The 17,503-nt window shown below is 48.0% G+C and overlaps 1 protein-coding gene across 1 annotated transcript in view; it reads right to left on the bottom strand.

Annotated features, from left to right (window-relative positions):
* Positions 1-7,362: 7,362 nt before the first annotated feature.
* The window catches only part of MTHFD1L (methylenetetrahydrofolate dehydrogenase (NADP+ dependent) 1 like), a 204,680-nt gene continuing 194,539 nt past the window's right edge, over positions 7,363-17,503 (bottom strand). The window contains exons 27-28 of the mRNA XM_058289725.1: positions 16,052-16,173; positions 7,363-7,746 (exon numbers count right to left, since the gene is read on the bottom strand). Of these exons, the coding sequence (XP_058145708.1) occupies positions 16,084-16,173 (90 nt within the window). The 3' untranslated portion in view covers positions 7,363-7,746; positions 16,052-16,083. The remainder of the gene's footprint in view (positions 7,747-16,051; positions 16,174-17,503) is intronic.

The raw sequence follows: 17,503 nt of genomic DNA, 5'->3' as shown, positions 1-17,503 counted from the left end.
CGTTTAGAAACTCAGAAATGCATAAAGTATATGGATAGTATTGTATAATAACCAAATTTTACAATAAGGTACTGTAAACACCCCATGAAAGAAAAAGAGAAAATTCAGATTTCTTCTCCGGTAAGAAGGGAGGCCCCCCAAATTTTATGCATGTTTTGCCGATCACGGGGGCATCACGTTTCTCACCCCCACGATGTGGCAGGAATAACTGTACTGTGTTCTCCCCTTTTCCGCGTTGGCCAGGACTCCATCTTTTACTGCCTGAGTTTAGCCTTGTCAGAAAACCAGAAGCCACCGTGGATTTGTCTTCTCTCTGGACAAGCTTTGCTGTTAGCCCTCACCACTCCCTCTCCCCTTTGCTCGAGCCCCACCCTTCCCCTTGTCCTCCCAGCTCACTCCTCTCTCCAGCCTTCCTTAGCTTCCCTCCTGCCCCCTTACTTAGCACAGAAGTGGGCTTTTCTGTAGTTTGCTGTTTTTGTTTTGATTCTGTCACTTCTGTTTACATGTATTTATAACATGTTCAATGACCTGTTTTTTTTTTTAAAGATTTGTTTTTTTATTTATTTCTCTCTACTTCCCCCCCAAACCCCCTTTGTCTGCTCTCTGTGTCCATTCACTGTGTGTTCTTCTGTGTCCGCTTGTATTCTTGTCAATGGCACCGGGAATCTGTCTCTTTTTGTTGCGTCATCTTGCTGCATCAGCTCTCCGCGTGCACAGCACCACTCTTGGGCAGGCTGCACCTTTTTCGTGCAGAGCGGCTCTCCTTACGGGGTGCACTCCTTGTGCATGAGGCTCCCCTACGTGGGGGACACCCCTGCGTGGCACGGCCCTCCTTGCACACATCAGCTCTGTGCATGGGCCAGCTCACCACATGGGTCAGGAGGCCCTGGGGTTTGAACCGCGGACCTCCCATGTGGTAGGTGGATGCTCTATCCGTTGAGCCATATCCGCTTCCCCAATGACCTGTTCTAATGGCAAGTTCAATGGCATGAGTAATTAAAAAATAATTTATATTTGGCTTTGGAAGGCATTTCTGCAACCACATCAGAGTTTGGGGGTGTCTGAGAGTATAGGAATTCATGTTTCTAAGTCAGGGAGCTGCAGTCAAAGGGGCCTTGGGTGCAGCGGGGGAGTGGGCCAGCCTTCCCAGCTCCTGGAATTCCTCTTCCTACCCCGCACTGAAGTTGGCAAATGCCACTTCTCATCCAATTGTGCTGAGCCCGGGCAGAGTCCCCGGGCCCCTTGGGGTCTCTGACCCCGCTGCTTGGTGTACATCGTCTCTGGGCAAGGAGGGGAGGTAAGAGAGGCTGATGAGAGGAAGATCACCCAGGTTCACGCCATTATCCCAGGAGGAAAAATTCCTTAACGGTAAAACTTGGCCAAGCACACCTTCACGAAGCGTATCTGCTCATGAGCGCACACGCCCAGGTAAAGGGTCCGCTGGCTCTCAAAAATCCTGTTCTCACAATCCTTGTGACATACGTCAGCTGAATGACGGGCAACTGAAGATATTAGCCAGCTTTAAAAACATCCGAATATAAAACAACAACCAAAAAAACACACAAAGAAAAAACAAAAAACCATCCGAGTCTCTCTCGGAAGCGTAGATGCCAGTGCCAGGCTGAGGAAACAGGTGACAGGTGAGCCCGGCAGAGGGCTGCAGCCCCACCTGCACTGCCAGGAAAATTTAAGTTTTGCCGATTTGTTACATGAACACTCTACCCTCAAACTCAGTCTGAGAAGTCACTCTGGGCCCCTCGGATCAGATGCACCGAAACAGAGGGGTAACGCGCCCCTCGCAGAACCACCCTGCCGCTAGTCTCATGTTAATCGAAAGTTCGCCTTTTTAGGGCAGTTCAGATTGAAAGACAAATCTGGAGTGTTATAAAAAGAAGGTAATACACCCACTAGGCTCACTGTTATTAAAACACAGAAAATAACACTATCGGCAAGGGTGCGGAGAACGTGGAACCGTCTGGAACCTCGGTGCGTTGCCGTGAGAGCGTACAATGGTGCAGCCGTCGTGGAAAAAGGCAGTTCCCTAAAATGGTCCAGGGAGAATGACCATGGGACCCAGCGATTCCACGTCTAGGTAACACCCAACAAATTGCAAACAGGGACTCATACCTGCCCACCGATGTTCACAGCGGAATTAGTCACAATCGCCAAAAGGTGGAAACGACCCAAGTGCCATTAGCAGATGGATGGATAAACAAAACGTGGCATATTTATACAGCACGGATGAAGCCCTGGTACATACTCCGACATGGATGAGCCTTGAAGACAGTAAGCTAAGTGAAATAAGCCAGACACAACAGGGCAAAGTGTGTAGGATTCCATTTATAGGAAATATCTGGAATAAGTGAATTCACAGAGATGGAAAATGGACTAGAGTTCATTAGGGACCGGGTGGGGAAGGAAAGTTCGTGTTTCACGGGTGAAGAATTTCTGTTTGGGGTGATGAAAAAGTCGGGATTACGGATGGTAGTGAGGCTAGCACTGGGAATGCAATTAATGCCACTGAATTGCACACTATATAAAATATATTGAAAGGTAGTATGTATTTATATGTTTTTAAATATAATAAGAAGGGAAGCCTAATCATTGACTGATTTTATATAAAAAAGAACTCAGAACATCAATGATAGAAAGTCCTGCTACCTTCCAGTCTGATTCTGTGGGCTGGGGAGACAGCAATAACTACCACAAAATGTCCCTGGCAATGACGGAGCTCGTGTGTTAATTCCCTCCTCTGAATACATACTGCTTCATGCATGATGGCTGCCCAGGAAACGTTTGTGGAATGAACGAAGGGAGGCGGATGTGGCTCGAGTGATTGGGCTCCCGCCTACCATATGGGGGGGGGGGGTCCTAGGTTCAGTTCCCGGGGCCTCCCGGTGAAGGCGAGCTGGCCCATGCTGTGAGCTGCAGCAACCAAAAAGAGACACAGAGGAGGGACAACAAGAGACACAGCACACCAGGGAGGTGGCTCAGGTGACTGAACGCCGCTCTCCCCCATCAGAAAGTTCCCAGGATCGGGTCCCGGTGCCTCCCAGAGAAGAGGAGGAGTCGAGCAGACACAGAACATGCAGCAAATGGACACAGAGAGCAGACAGCGAGTGCAGGCGGCAAGGGTGTGTGTGTGTGGGGAATAAATAAAAAAATAAATGTTTAAAAAAAAATGGATTAAAAATGTTCTTAAGCAATCGTGAGGCTCTTTGTCAGGAGAGCCATATGGTTGAACCTCTCATTTTGTGGAAACGGAGTTATAAGTCACAATGAGACTCGGACCCCAGAGCCAGGTGCTGTTTGTGCAGGCAGGGGGACCCCAGACAGGGGCCTGAAGCAGATGCACCCCTATATGAACGCGTCCAAGAGAACGGTGGTGGCCACAGAGGCAGGCTTTGGGCTGGTGGAATTTTATCTAGCCCAGGGAGTGGAGACCCCTTTTGTTGCCTGGAACCCTTATATCAGTCTGGTGAAGCCTAAGGGTCATTTCTCAGAACAAATGCTCTTAACTCTACAACACATTTAAGGGAAGCCAATGTGGCTTAAGTGATTGAACTCCTGCCTACCACACTGAAGGTCCTGGGTTCAGTTTCTGGAACCTCCTGGAAAAGGCAAGCAAGACAGTGAGCTGGCAGGATGGGCAGGCGTGGCAAGCTGATGTAGCAAGATGATGCAACAAGGAGACACAAAGAGGAAAGATAATGAGAGACACAACAAAGCAGGGGGCCAAGGTGGCTCAAGTGATTGAGTCACATGGGAGGTCCCAGGATCTGTTCCCGGTGCCTCCTAAAGAGAAGACGAGCAGACACAGAGAGCAGACAGTGAATGGACACAGAGAGCAGACAGTGAGTGGACACAGACAGCAGACAGTGAATGGACACAGAGAGCAGACAGTGAGTGGACACAGAGAGCAGACAGTGAGTAGACACAGAGAGCACACAGTGAGTGGACACAGAGAGCACACAGTGAATGTACACAGAGAGAAGACAGTGAGTGCAAACAAGGGGGGACGGAGATAAAAATAAATCTTAACAACAAAAAATAAAGCATTTATGATCATAAAGCAAACCAACGATAGTGAAAAATGATTATCAAAATATGCAAAAGGTAACCAATTGTGGGTGCAGCATGGCAGCTGCCTCTTTAGTCACAGGTGAAGAAAGATCAGTGGCAGATCTAGTAACTATAGTAATTTTCACGTTGTGACAGGCATAAACGCTGTTTTGAATTTCTGCAGAAACTATCGTAGGAAAAGATGGTTTCTGTTGGTGAGAAAGACACAGGTAGCATTAAGTCAGCTGTGGTTTGTTGCCAACATACATGGTTGAAAGAAATGCTTCACTGCAGTTGGAGGTCCGTGAAAAACAAAACGTAATTTTTACCCCATCCAAATTCATGGACTTGTGAATTCTGGTCCACTTTCCCTTGTTTAAAGTGTATTTATAAGATATTTTCTCAGGGGTCCCTCTGCCTTTGGCTGCATTAGGCTTTAAGAAACTGCTGGAAGATCTGTTTATTAACCAATGTTCTACCACAATGCTCAACTCTTTCAGTGAATATGGGTTACAGGTTTGAAACAAATGCTCTTATTATTTGGTTTTAACCCCTTGCACATATTTCCAATTTAGGATCAAAAGATCCCAACTGAACTGTGGGCACAAACACATTTATAGAAAAGCAATGCTTGGGTATGTGTATGCAGATTTTCTTCTGGAATAAATAAGGTAATCTAATTTACAGGCACGTGTAAAGTATAAAAATGACATACTGGCTGATGTCTGGCAGGAGGAAACAAGGATTCTTTAAACGTCTACTGTGGATGGATTTATGCTTTATTACTATGTATCAATAAAACGGATTCGTTTAAAAAAATCTATAGTGAAGACTACTGGTTGTGCTTGAATGGCGTCAGCAGCACATTCTTATCCAAACACGTAAAATAACCCTGGCAGCAGAAGAATAGAAAGTATATCCATGGGAGCAGAAGGGCTCAAGACGTGGGGCGCCTCCCTCCCACATGGGAGGTCCCGGGTTCGGTTCCCGATGCTTCCGAAAAAGACAATGAGCACACAACGAACAGACACAGAGAGCAGACAACGAGCACAAAACAATGGGGGGTGTGGCGGGGATAAATAAATAAACCTTTGTTTAAAACAAGCGTCTCTGTGAATGGACTAGCAAAGGGCCCCTGCTCCCTTCCGAGGACCCGCTCGTCTCGCTCTCCCTCGGCTGTCAGGTCACCCTGCCGTGCAGTCTCCCGGGAGCTTTTGGAGGATCCTACTGGACCGGAGCTCAACCCCGGCAGAGCGTGGCCACCTGTGGCCCTGGAGCAGGCAGGACACAGCCACACGCGTGAGGCTCAGCCCCGGGTGTGTTCGCCTTTTCTTACGTTGCAGTTATGGAGGCGGAAAAGGGTCGGGCTCCACCTTCTGGGGGACCCCTGAACTTAAACCCACCTCATAGAGAGTTACGCTAATTTTCTCCCCCTCGTGTCCTGGCCACAGAAGAGACGGTTAATAACTGGCTTCCCCCAGTCCTCCCCGAAATAATGCTTGTGCCTGCCTGGGAAGCCTCCTGGCATCCTGAGCATGGAGACACTGCACCTTGCACAAGTGGGGAAGTGGTGCAGAGAGAGCAGATGACAACGCTCGCCCCCATCAGAGCACGAGCTGTGATGCCCAGAGCAGCTTAGGCGAGCTCAACTTGAGTCCACACGACGGGGGGCATTTGGTGTGCCTGGCAACACCGGGATGGCTAGTGTCTTTCACACACGACTTTGAGAAGCTCCCCTAAGGAGCAGATGTGGCTCAAGCCATTGAGTGCCTCCCATGTGGGAGGTCCTGGGGGCTCTTAAAGATGAGTGGATGCAATGAGCAGATGCAACAAGCTGATGCCAAGAGCAGGTGCAACGAGCAGATACAATGAACAAGGAGCAGATGTGGAGCAAGCAGTTGGGCATCCTCCTCCCACATGGGAGGTCCCAGATTCAGTTTCTGGTGCCTCCTAAAAGAAGACAGGCAGACAACGAGGAGGGGACACAATGAGCAGACACAATGAGCAGACACTAAGTGGAAACAGCAAGCAGACGGACCAGGGAGCCATTTTGGAGAGGAAAAAAAAAAAGAAAGCTCCTACACCTGTGTTCAAGATGTTGGTTATTTTTTTGTGTGTTTGTGAGTCGCCCATGAAGGTAACTTTGAATTGTTTTCTAAAACCTTTTCAAAAATAGAAAATGAAATCTGTAAACACGGAAAAACCGGACTAGCAGAAGGCAACTGCTTAAAAAAATCAGGTCACGAGAAACGCTGCTTTCTGAATGTCCTGAATAGGGAATGCGTTTACGCGAAACCTTATCATGGTCAAATAAACCTGGGCCTTGAGAATTCTAGTTAATTGTCTATTTGGCAAGGTGTGCTCTCTTACAAGAAGAGGGAGGGGCAGGGAGAGACAACGCAGAATTGCCAACCCCAACTAGTCTTGGGACAGAGAGCCTGAGGGTGGGAGGCTTTTTGGTGATTCACCAGTGTTTTGGAACAAACTAAATTGTGCATTGAGCGGCACCACAGCCGAGTGGTGCCCGAGCAGGGTCACAAAGTTTGCAGCCCAGGAGCACACGGAAAAGATCTGACCAGGACGCTGGCAGGACGTGCCTGGGGGCCATTCTGTGTTTATGGCAACTCTTCCACTGTTTCGAAGACAATCCTTTCTTGTTTGTTCCTGAAGCCTCCACTTTGTTCTCCCTTTTATATAACTTGATATGATTGTCGGAAAAAACTGGGAACACAGAATGATCAGGAACTCCCGGGAGCAGGGAAGAGGCCACAGAATATTTTTCTACCACGAATTCAAGCTGGACAAAAGGAAAAGCATTTGCCCAACAGCTGACCTCTAAGAGCTGCTTCTCCTAGCCCTGAGGAAGCTTGGGGTTGGAGGATGTCCCATGGCCACCGAGGTCCACGCATCGGTGGAGAAAATGGCCTGGGTCCGTTTGTTTTTATTTATTTCATTTTATTTTTAGGAGGGACCGGGGATTGAACCCGGGACCTCGTACGTGGGAAGCAGGTGCTCAACCACTGAGCTACTCCTGTTCCCCCATTTGTTTCTAGACAAGTGATGTGAGCTTCACTGCACTGAAAAATAGCGGCTCTTGGTTCCCAGGGGTCTTATATACTCCCAACACTGCAGGAGTTCAGAATTGAACAGACATTTCTCTCTCTGTGTGTGTTTTCTTATCATGTTTTTAAGGCTCTGGTTGCCTTCAGAATTTTCCAGGAAATTGGTGTCAGAAATTGGAAATTGGCTGCACACGAACGGTTACGTCTGGAGAGAACAGAATTTTATCTGGCACGGAAAACTTGTTGATTGGTTTACTAGATACACATTTATTTTCAGTTCAAACACAAAATAGAAAAACCCCCTGGTGAAAAATGTTACCTCTCCGTTCACACTGTTTAATCCCTTGGTCTCCATAAAACACACACTCTAAAGTATAAGCAGTGAGACATAATGTAAACTTGGCAGAAACAGAAAATAAATTAGTTTCTTTCCAACTTGGTATAGGTCCTTTAGCTGCACAGTATACTGTGTGACAAACAGAATTCCTTTTGATGGAAGAGTAAATCTTTGGCATAGTTCTCCGTTTCGCCAGCATTGCGTAACAACGGGCGTATTTCAAATTCGCTTTCTTCTCCAACTGCAGCAAAAAAGGCAAAGAGGAGTTTCGAGAGTTTCAGGAGCCTGAAAAACAGGAAAAAAAGAAAGTTCCAGTGGCTAAAGCACAACTTTTCCTCGGGCGTAAATCTGTAACCGTATTGTGGCTCTAAAGTTTGAGACCAGGAGAAAGTTGGAGCACAGATAAATGATTCTTTGAACAAGACGAGGGGGTGGGTCGTTGTTTGGAATCGCATCAGATTCGACAGCACTCCGTAACCAAGATGCTGCACACGGGGCTACAAACTTCCTACAAGATTTACGTGGGAATGTGGCGGAGACTCCAGGCCTTCCAAGGTTGGGGTCTAACGTTTCCAAGAGCCTGTCCAGTGAGAAGGTGCAGGGTTTTCTATTACGCCTCTCTGAGCCTCCCACTTCCGTTTCTCTTTTATAGTGGGCACGGAGAGCTCGGTCTGGATATGCATTTAGGAGAAGCACTTGGAGGGCACCTGCAACTCATGCCTGTTAAAGCTTTGCTGCAAAGCTTCTTTGCGCTTGTTGGAGCCCGCCATCTTCTAGAAAGAGAAATGCTCGAGCTCTTTTTGAAAACTAATAATGACACAAAATACCAGAGTCCCAACCCAATGGGTTTCACCGCTCCAGGAAAGGGTAAATGCAAGTATTTGGCTTTTAATGTGAATTTATACGGGGGAGAATTTATCTATTGGACCAAGAGTTCAGACTCTGCTGAAAGGGAGCGAGTGGACCCCCCCCCCCAAAGAATCCTGCGAGGAGGGAGAACTTCAAATACTCCTTGAATGTTTGGCTCGAGTCAGGGGAGCAAAGAGAAAACAGCTGCATGAGGATATAATAAGTATTCGCAAAAAGAAAATGCTGGAGGTGTTAACGCTACCTGCTGCAGAGCTTGCTCCTTCTCGCAGCGGGGGGCCAGCCTCACTTTAACAGCTCTGGGGACCCTAAACTTGACAGTCAGTGAGGGGCTGGGTGGGCCCGGGAACTGGAGCTGACCGGGGACAAGGCAAAGTTGGAAGACCCCTTCCGCGCTCCCGAGGTGGGTGGTGGATGGCCAGCTTCGGCCATGTGTGTCCCGTGCTTTTGTGTTTAAAGGCTCTCGAGAGTCTGCAGCCCCCCAATTTTAAGACAATTTGAAGGGTTGGCAAAAGTATAGAACGTCTGATCACAGATTAAAAAAAAAAATCAGAAAGCAATAGCTAAAGTTGAGGAGGTAAAAATGAATTGGTTTATTGTTTGTGGAAAAAAATTTTGGAAGTTTAGCAGGAAAAATATTTTGGAAGATGGGAATATATGAAATTCCATCAGTGAGGGAATTATAAGAAATTTAAAATTCCATTTTTGTTCGATAGAGATTTAGGAATCACCATCTTTCAGATGTCTGTGAGGATTTTTTTTTAAAAAACATTTTTCCAACATCAAAAAATATGTATGCTATACAGCAGCAGCAACAGGTTTCCCAGCTTCTGCAGTCATCTGAACAGAGTTTTTTTCTATATATAGGTGTGTGGGTGCATATATATAAATATAAAATGTGAATTTGAATTTTCGGAAATCATAGCTGTGCTGTTAACTTTGGAAAAAGTATCCCAGTTGTACCATGTTGAGTTGGCATTGTACAGAATTTAATGGCCATATTAGTCTAGAAATGTTAAATTAATTTTTTTCCATTTGTACAGGGAATGCACTGTATGTAACACGTAAGGTCTTACCGACATGGCTTTGATGACACAAACTAATAAAGTATTCTCTAAATAATAATAACAAAAACAGGCAAAAAGGCAGCTTAACAAGATACAGAAGGATTACTTAAAAAAAAAACCCTGTCCAGGCATATTTATCTTATTTCAAACACAATTACTTCTCTGGTGCTCCAAAGGTGAATAAATGAGCACAGATTGGTTAAATGACAGAACCAAGGTCTCCTTGTTAATGAAGAAAATGGAAAAAAAAGACTTGATCATATTCACAGCTCATAAAACCAAACCCATATTCTTTTTTTTGACCTTTAGCATTGATACGGTACCTTCTTTGCTCTTGCTACAAGAATATCACACATTACTATTAACCCTGGTCTGTAAGTTAAATTAGATGTGTTTCCCCCACATGTCATTGTATTTCTAACAGCTTGTGATAGAGGAACATTCTTGTATTTGTTTGTTTTTTTAAAAAGATTTATTTATTTATTTATTTCTCTCCCCTTCCCGCCCCCAACCTCGGTTGTCTGTTCTCTGTGTCTATTTGCTGCATCTTCTTTGTCCGCTTCTGTTGTTGTCAGCGGCACGGGAATCTGTGTTTCTTTTTGTTGCGTCACCTTGTTGTGTCAGCTCTCCGTGTGAGCGGGACCATTCCTGGGCAGGCTGCACTTTCTTTCACGCTGGGCGGCTCTCCTTACGGGGCACACTCCTTGCGCGTGGGGCTCCTCTACGCGGGGACACCCCTGGGTGGCAGGGCACTCTTTGCACGCATCAGCACTGCACATGGGCCAGCTGCACATGGGTCAAGGAGGCCCAGGGTTTGAACCGTGGACCTCCCATGTGGTAGACGGACGCTCTAACCACTGGGCCAAGTCCGCCGCCACATTCTTGTATTTGTCATATTCCCCTCAGCCCTCATCTATACACTGTACCATACAATCCCTAGATTATTCTCTAGCTGTCTTTCCATTAAAATTAACCTCCCTAGCTCCCCCTTCAGCCACAATCAATTCATACATCAGCAGTGTTAGACTCATTGTCATGTGTCACCATCAACTCCACCCATTTCCAGTGTGTACCATGGACCTTGTTACACCTTCCACGGACACAGCCAGTGCCTGTGCCCCCTCCTCACCCCACACTCCGTAGTTTAACTCCGTAAGACTACTCCTCGTGTCCAGTTCCTATCAGCAGACCACACAATCAGGATTATTTAAGTAACGGGGGGTTCTCCACGGCCCCAGGCTGGAAATGGAATGAGATAAGGGGGTCTCTCCTCCCAGGATGGCTCACGGTGATGGGCGCTTTTTGAGGGACCCTCTGAAAAGGCAGTTTTCAGAGCAAATTCAGAGTCCTGGAGCTTGCCAAGGGATCCTCTCAGCCCTGGCCAGGGAAGGACCTACTGAAGATTAATTTATGACCATTTAGTATCATTGGAACCCTCTGTCCTAAAGGCCAGTTAGGGGAGACACTGTGCTTCTTTCCATGCGTCTAATTCAAGAATAAACAATTCTTTGGTCAACAGCTAACTTTTAGAGCAGAGTCCACCTTCTCCTGCTCGACATGTAACGTCACACATCAGAATGCAGCAAGGGAGAATGTGAAATCTTTGGGAATTTGCCAGACTCCACTGGGCTCCTGTGAATCCTGCTAAGGCTCAGAAATGTGAAAGAGATCTAAGAAGAAACCAAAAGGAAAGAAAAAAAAAAGAAACCTTACTCCCAAGGCCAACCATCTTCAAATGGTAGTGTGACAGGATCAGTTTCTTTGGGGACAAACAACCTATTTTAATTACTTCTATTTAGGGACATCCGAAAGAATGAATCACGCCCCTATTCTAACAATAATGAAAGTGCTACAGAGAAGTCTTGGAAAGAAGGAGCCAAGAGCTCAGATTCTGGTCGTTTCTCGGCCTCTCAAGTTCATATTAAATCTCACATCATTTCCTAGAGGGTGACAGAAGTGGGACAGGCGAGGGAGTAGAAGAAAATAGCCATTCACCCGGTGGAGTCTTCTTTCCATGTGGCCCCATCTCCACCACGTTCCTAAAGGAACGATAAACACCCACAGGACCACGTGCCCACTTGTCCGTTGTCTGATTTCTGTGTCAGGAAAAGGAGCCAGCGAGGCACGGCCCTGTCCGATGCCCAAATGGACCCAAGCTGGCTGGGCTCCAAGGCTTCGTATTTTCATGTTCCGCATTTTTAATCGCCGTGGGCCTTGGGCTAGGAATCGGCAGACACGTGTCCTCCGATGGCCGGACGTGAGTGGGCACAGGAAAGAGAAGAGTTATCTCCTGGCTCGTTCTACTGCAGGAGTCACCGCGAGGGAATGTTTGCTTCGTACAGTGGTTTTAGCTCAGGTTTAGCACTTGTTCCAGACAGGCCAAATGACGGCTGCTGAACCCAGTTTAAGCCTAGAAGAGTGCTGGGCAGCTCACAAGGAGGAAAGCAACCTAGTCTTAATGAGAGGGAAAATGCCATTCAGTTCAAGAGTGAAGTAAGAGATAGCCCTGTTACACTGCGATTAAAAAGAACTCGGGGGAAGCAGATTTGGCTCAATGGACAGAGCTTCCGCCTACCACATGGGAGGTCCAGGGTTCAAATCCCGGGCCTCCTGACCTGTGTGATGAGCCGGCCCACGTGCAGTGCTGATGTGCGCAAGGAGTGCCGTGCGATGCAGGGATGTCCCCTGTGCAAGGAGTGTGCCCTGTAAGGAGAGCTGCCCCGTGCAAAAAAAGTGCGGCCTGCCCAGGAATGGCGCCGCACACATGGAGAGCTGACGCAACAAGATGACGCAACAAAAAGAGACACACATTCTGGGTGCCGCTGACAAGAATCCCAGCGGACACAGAGGAACACACAGCGAATGGAAACAGTGAGCAGACAACTGGGTGGTAGGGGCAGGGAAGGGGAGAAAAAAAATATTTTTTTAAAAAAGAACTTATACAACATCACAGCTTTTAATGCTCAAATAAATATCTTTTGTTATTTAAAAAAAAAATATCCCCGAATACCAGTCTGTTGAACTAGCTGGTATCGTCTTTTGGAAGGGGGCCCCAAATTCATGGGTCCCCAGGACTGAAACGAAAAGGGCACCCTTTGCACTGGGCTTAGGGCTGGGATGAGGCTCAGGTAAGAGGACCCGGTGAAGGACTGCTCTTTGGGCTCGTTAGCTATTCCGCGTGGGCCAGGGTGCACCTCTCAGGGCAGAGTCTTTGCAGCCTTGAAATGAAAATAACCCTCATCTCGCTGGCCCGGGGCCAGCGTGACATGTGCTAGGGGAGGGGAAAACGGCTACGAAGAAGAGGCAGCACCGAGCGGGGGAGAGGCAGCCGGCTGTCCTGGGACGAGGGCCACTGCCGCCTCAAAGTCGTGTGACCACAGGGAGCATGTCCCCTCCCGGAGGCTCCGGGCCTCATGGATCACCTGTTCCATGCGCCGTCGGACGCGTCGGGTCCTGGGCGCACGTCTGGCATGCTGGAGTGCTCAGGCTGTGCCAGCATTCCCAGCCCCATGCCCTGTGCTCAAATCTTCACATACAACCAGAGGGATACTTTGTAGGGCATGAGGCTATCTTAAGTAACACAGGAAGGCTTTCGACGATACCTTCGTAAACGAAGGCCGTGTCCCCTGGGCGCTGCCTGAGTCTTCTTTAAAGATTTATTTTATTTATTTCTCTCCCCTTCCCCCCATTGTCTGCTCTCTGTGTCCACTCGCTGTGTGTTCTTCTTTGTTTGCTCTCATTCTTCTCAGGCGGCACCAGGAAACTGTGTCGCTTTCTTTGTTGCATCATCTTGCTGTGTCAGCTCTCCGTGTGTGCGGTGCCACTCCTGGGCAGGCTGCGCTTTTTTCACGCAGGGCGGCTCTCCTTCCGGGGTGCACTCCTTGCGCGTGGGCCTCCCCTCCGTGGGGGACACCCCTGCGTGGCTGGGCACTCCTTGCGTGGGCCAACTCACCTCATGAGACGGGAGGCCCTGGGGATCAAACCCTGGACCTCCCATGTGGTAGGCGGATGCTCTATCAGTTGAGCCACATCCGCTTCCCATGCCTGAGTTCTATACACAGCCTTCAGGGTATAACTGGGGTGACTGGACCCACTTGGAAAGCAAAGGAAAATTGACCAAAGGCCAGAAAAACGCGATCCGAGAGAGAAGAGAACTATATACGCTTGTTCTGTAGAAAAATGACAAATGGCACCAATGCAGCACAATGGGCCCTTGACAAGAAAAGGGTGATGAGCTAGGACAGGGGTCAATCTCTGGTTCAAGAGGAATGGTGGTGGAGTTTCCCCAGGGTCTACCCAGGACACCCACGACATTCACACGCAAAAGTGACAGCGAAGGACCAAAAGAGCACTTATCAAAACCCAAGTGTACGGGCTACTGTGTTAAATCTCCCTGAGTTCATTTTTTAGTTTTCTTTTGTAAGAGATGACGAAGATTGTGGCTAAGGCTTTTTTTTTTTTTTAAAGATTTATTTTATTTATTTCTCTCCCCTTACCACCCCCCGCCCCAGTTGTCTGTTCTCTGTGTCTATTTGCTGCGTGTTCTTCTTTGTCCATTTCTTTCCTTAGCAGCAGCACGGGAATCTGTGTTTCTTTTTGTTGCGTCATCTTGTTGTGTCAGCTCTCCGTGTGTGCGGTGCCACTACTGGGCAGGCTGCACTTTCTTTCATGCTGGGTGGCTCTCCTTACGCAAGGACGTACTCCTTGCGCATGGGGCTGCCCTACGTGGGGGACATCCCTGCATGGCAGGGCACTCCTTGTGCTCATCAGCACTGCACATGGGCCAGCTGCACACTGGTCAAGGAGGCCTGGGGTTTGAACCGCGGACCTCCCATGTGGTAGACGGACACCCTAACCACTGGGCCAAGTCCGCTTCCCTATTAGTGTTTTATCAATAAAGACTTACCAAAACAGCTCAGGGAGGTCCTGCTAGAGCCACCTGTGGCCCAAAGCTCATTGCACGCTACTTAGGTAGGCTGAGGATTTTCAAAATCACTGGCTGGATCTTTTGTACTTAAGAGCTTAATTCTCAGCATATCCCTTTCCCCTTGGATTTTACTGTAAGCTACAAGGAGAAACCAGGCTGCACCTGCCACACTTAGCTGGGACATCTCCTCCGCAAAATACCCCAAACCATCCCTTACAAGTTCTACTTTTAATCCGACATTGGAACGCACTTTTGCCAAGTTCCCTGCCACGTCCTCACAGGGACCGCCCTTCTAGCTAATAGTGCTGGGAAATAACAATAACAAAACACACGAGGAAATTCTATGTCTGGTGAGGAGCCATAACCGGGCAATGGACGGAGAGAAGATTCTTTTGGTGGTGCAAGCTCACCCGCATGGCCCCGGATACGCTGGTGAGGGGGCGGGCAGGTGCTGGGCTAAAGGAGCGAGTGGGGAGAAGGAGCTGGGGGTGTCTCAGGGGAAGGAGTGTATCTGGGGAATATGGCGAGGGCGTGTTTGATAAAGGGATGTGGCCGGGGGCTCCACGCCTCTGACATTTTGATGGGAGGTGCTCCAGCCGGGCGTGAGTGTGGCCGCTGGCCTTCACCAAGGCAAGTCGGGGCAGAGGCAGGAGGGGACAGGGAAGAGACCGGGGGCTCCCTCGGACCCCTCCCGGCCTCTGCAAACCACAAGGCCCCTGCGCCCGCTGCCCTCCTGCCCCTGACTTGGAGGTGGAGAGCACCTCTCTTGCTGTGCCTTTCTGGGGGAGTAAGAGCACAGCACGCCTGCTGGGTGTCACACGATTCTAGCTGCCCCGAGAGGCGTGGGGTAGGAAGGGGCAGGAGTTACTGTCTTACGGCTGAGCAGAGGCTGGTTTTAATTCTGTGACAGAGAACAATGTGCTTCCAGGCTTCCTCTGTTATGGCAAGAGTCACCCTAAGCCAATCTGTCTTCAAGGATGGCATGATCTGATTGTCATGATCATAAAGTTGCACAGCCACTCCCAGGAGTGAATTCCAAGGCAGTCAGAAAATTCCTTACTGGGGTGGCGGACTTGGCCCAGTGGTTGGGGCGTCTGTCTACCATATGGGAGGTCCGCGGTTCAAACCCCGGGCCTCCTTGACCCGTGTGGAGCTGGCCCATGCGCAGTGCTGATGCGCGCAAGGAGTGCCCTGCCACGCAGGGGTGTCCCCTGCGTGGGGCTCGCGCAAGGAGTGCGCCCCGTAAGGAGAGCCGCCCAGCTCAAAAGAAAAGTGCAGCCTGCCCAGGGATGGCGCTGCACACACGGAGAGCTGACACAGCGAGATGATGCAACAAAAAGAAACACAGATTCCCGGTGCCGCTGACAACAACAGAAGTAGACAAAGAAGACGACGCAGCAAATAGACACAGAGAACAGACAACCGGGGCGGGGGGAGAAGGGGAGAGAAATAAATAAATAAATCTTTAAAAAAAAACAAAAACAAAACAAGAAAATTACTTACCAGATAGATCACCTTTGCAATAAATATCACAAAATTTACTATTATTGAAATAATGAAAATGTTCTAATAATGACTGAAGCAATTATACGAATGCCATTGATTGTACACTTTAGATGAATTACATGCTTTATTAGTATCGATCACTAAAATTAATATGTTAAAAAAATAAAGAAAAACAAAAGATAAGGTTTTGAATTAAAAAAAAAAATAAAAGCCAGCCACCTACCTGGAATGGGGCCGCCTGGAAGGTCTGCTCAATCAGAACAAGCCTTTGACTTGTTCGGTTTCCGTGTCAAGGTCAATGTCATAAAAGCAAGGCCGCGTCGGCAGTCCTGGCATGGTGCTCATCTGGGAGGAAAAGAGAGCAGTTACACGTTAGCAAACGCCACCACGCCATCACGCCGAACGTCTGATGACACCAACGCGCCACACAATGCAGTATAGCCTCGGGTAACTTCAGTTTGGGGCAAACGTCTCTTGACATTCACCATCTGGCATTTTGCTCTTGGCTTAAGGAAATGAAATGTAAGAATTACGCCATGCACCGCCCCCAGAGTCCCAGATCAACACACTGATGTCAAACCTTTCTTTCTGAATCGGAGCTCAATGCCGAACCCCAACAACCAGGGGTCCCCTGGGTGAAAGGGGAGTGGGTGTGGATGGACGAGGGGGGGTCTTTTCTCGGCCCCAGTCGCTGTCCCAGGTACACTTCTGTAAACCCTAGCACTTCTGGGCTCAGCCCGGAGACTCCTCTTTGTACAGCGACGACCGCAGCCTCTTTTACAGCAACGCGTGTTTAGGGAAAACCTCCTACGTGCTAGGCATCGTGCAGGTGATTTGCTTATTTACCCTCACAACAAGGTAGGGACGTTCATTCTTTCCACTTTATAAATAAGGAAAATGAGGTTTAGAGAAGTGAAGTAACTTGTGCAAGGTCACTCAGTTAATAAGTGGCAAAGCAGGACACCTGACTTGAACCTGTGGCATTTTTAAAAATCTTACTTTCATTTTTAAAATCGCAATAGCATCAATACAATATAAACCACTTTCAAGTGCACATTCAGTGGCGTGAATTACATTCCCGATGCTGTGCTGCCATCACCACCATCTATTATGGAAACTTAGCACCCAAACAGAAACTCTAGCCTTTAAGCATTAACTCCCCTTTCTTCCAACTCCCCTGCCTCTTTTAACCTGTTTTTACTTTCTGTCTCTATACATTTGTTTAGATACTTCTTATAAGTGGACTCATGTAAGAGTTGCCCTTTTGTGCTGGCTTATTTTCACTCAACACGATGTCTTCAAGATTCACCCATGTCGCATGTATCTGAACTTTCCTTTTCAGGCCAAACAGTCCATTGTGTGTCCACACCACATTTTGCTTATCCATTCACCTGCTAATGGATATTTGGGTTGTTTCTCCCTTTTGGCAATTGCAAATAATGCCACTATTAACATTGGTGTGCAAATAACTGTTCTAGTCCCTGTTTTAATTTTTGGGAGGTGTATACCTAGAACTGGGGTTGCTAGGTAATGTGGTAATTCTCTAATTAACTTTCTGAGGAATTGCCAGACTGCTTTCCACAGCAGCTGCACCATTTTACATCCCCACCCACAGTGTCGTAGGGTTCCACATTCTCCTAAATGCTTGTTATGTTCCGTGCTTACGCCTTAATTT

Source organism: Dasypus novemcinctus, chromosome 28, assembly GCF_030445035.2.
Source record: "Dasypus novemcinctus isolate mDasNov1 chromosome 28, mDasNov1.1.hap2, whole genome shotgun sequence".
NCBI lineage: Eukaryota > Metazoa > Chordata > Mammalia > Cingulata > Dasypodidae > Dasypus > Dasypus novemcinctus.
Note: the sequence above shows the minus strand (reverse complement) of the source record. Positions and strands in the feature narration are given on the sequence as shown.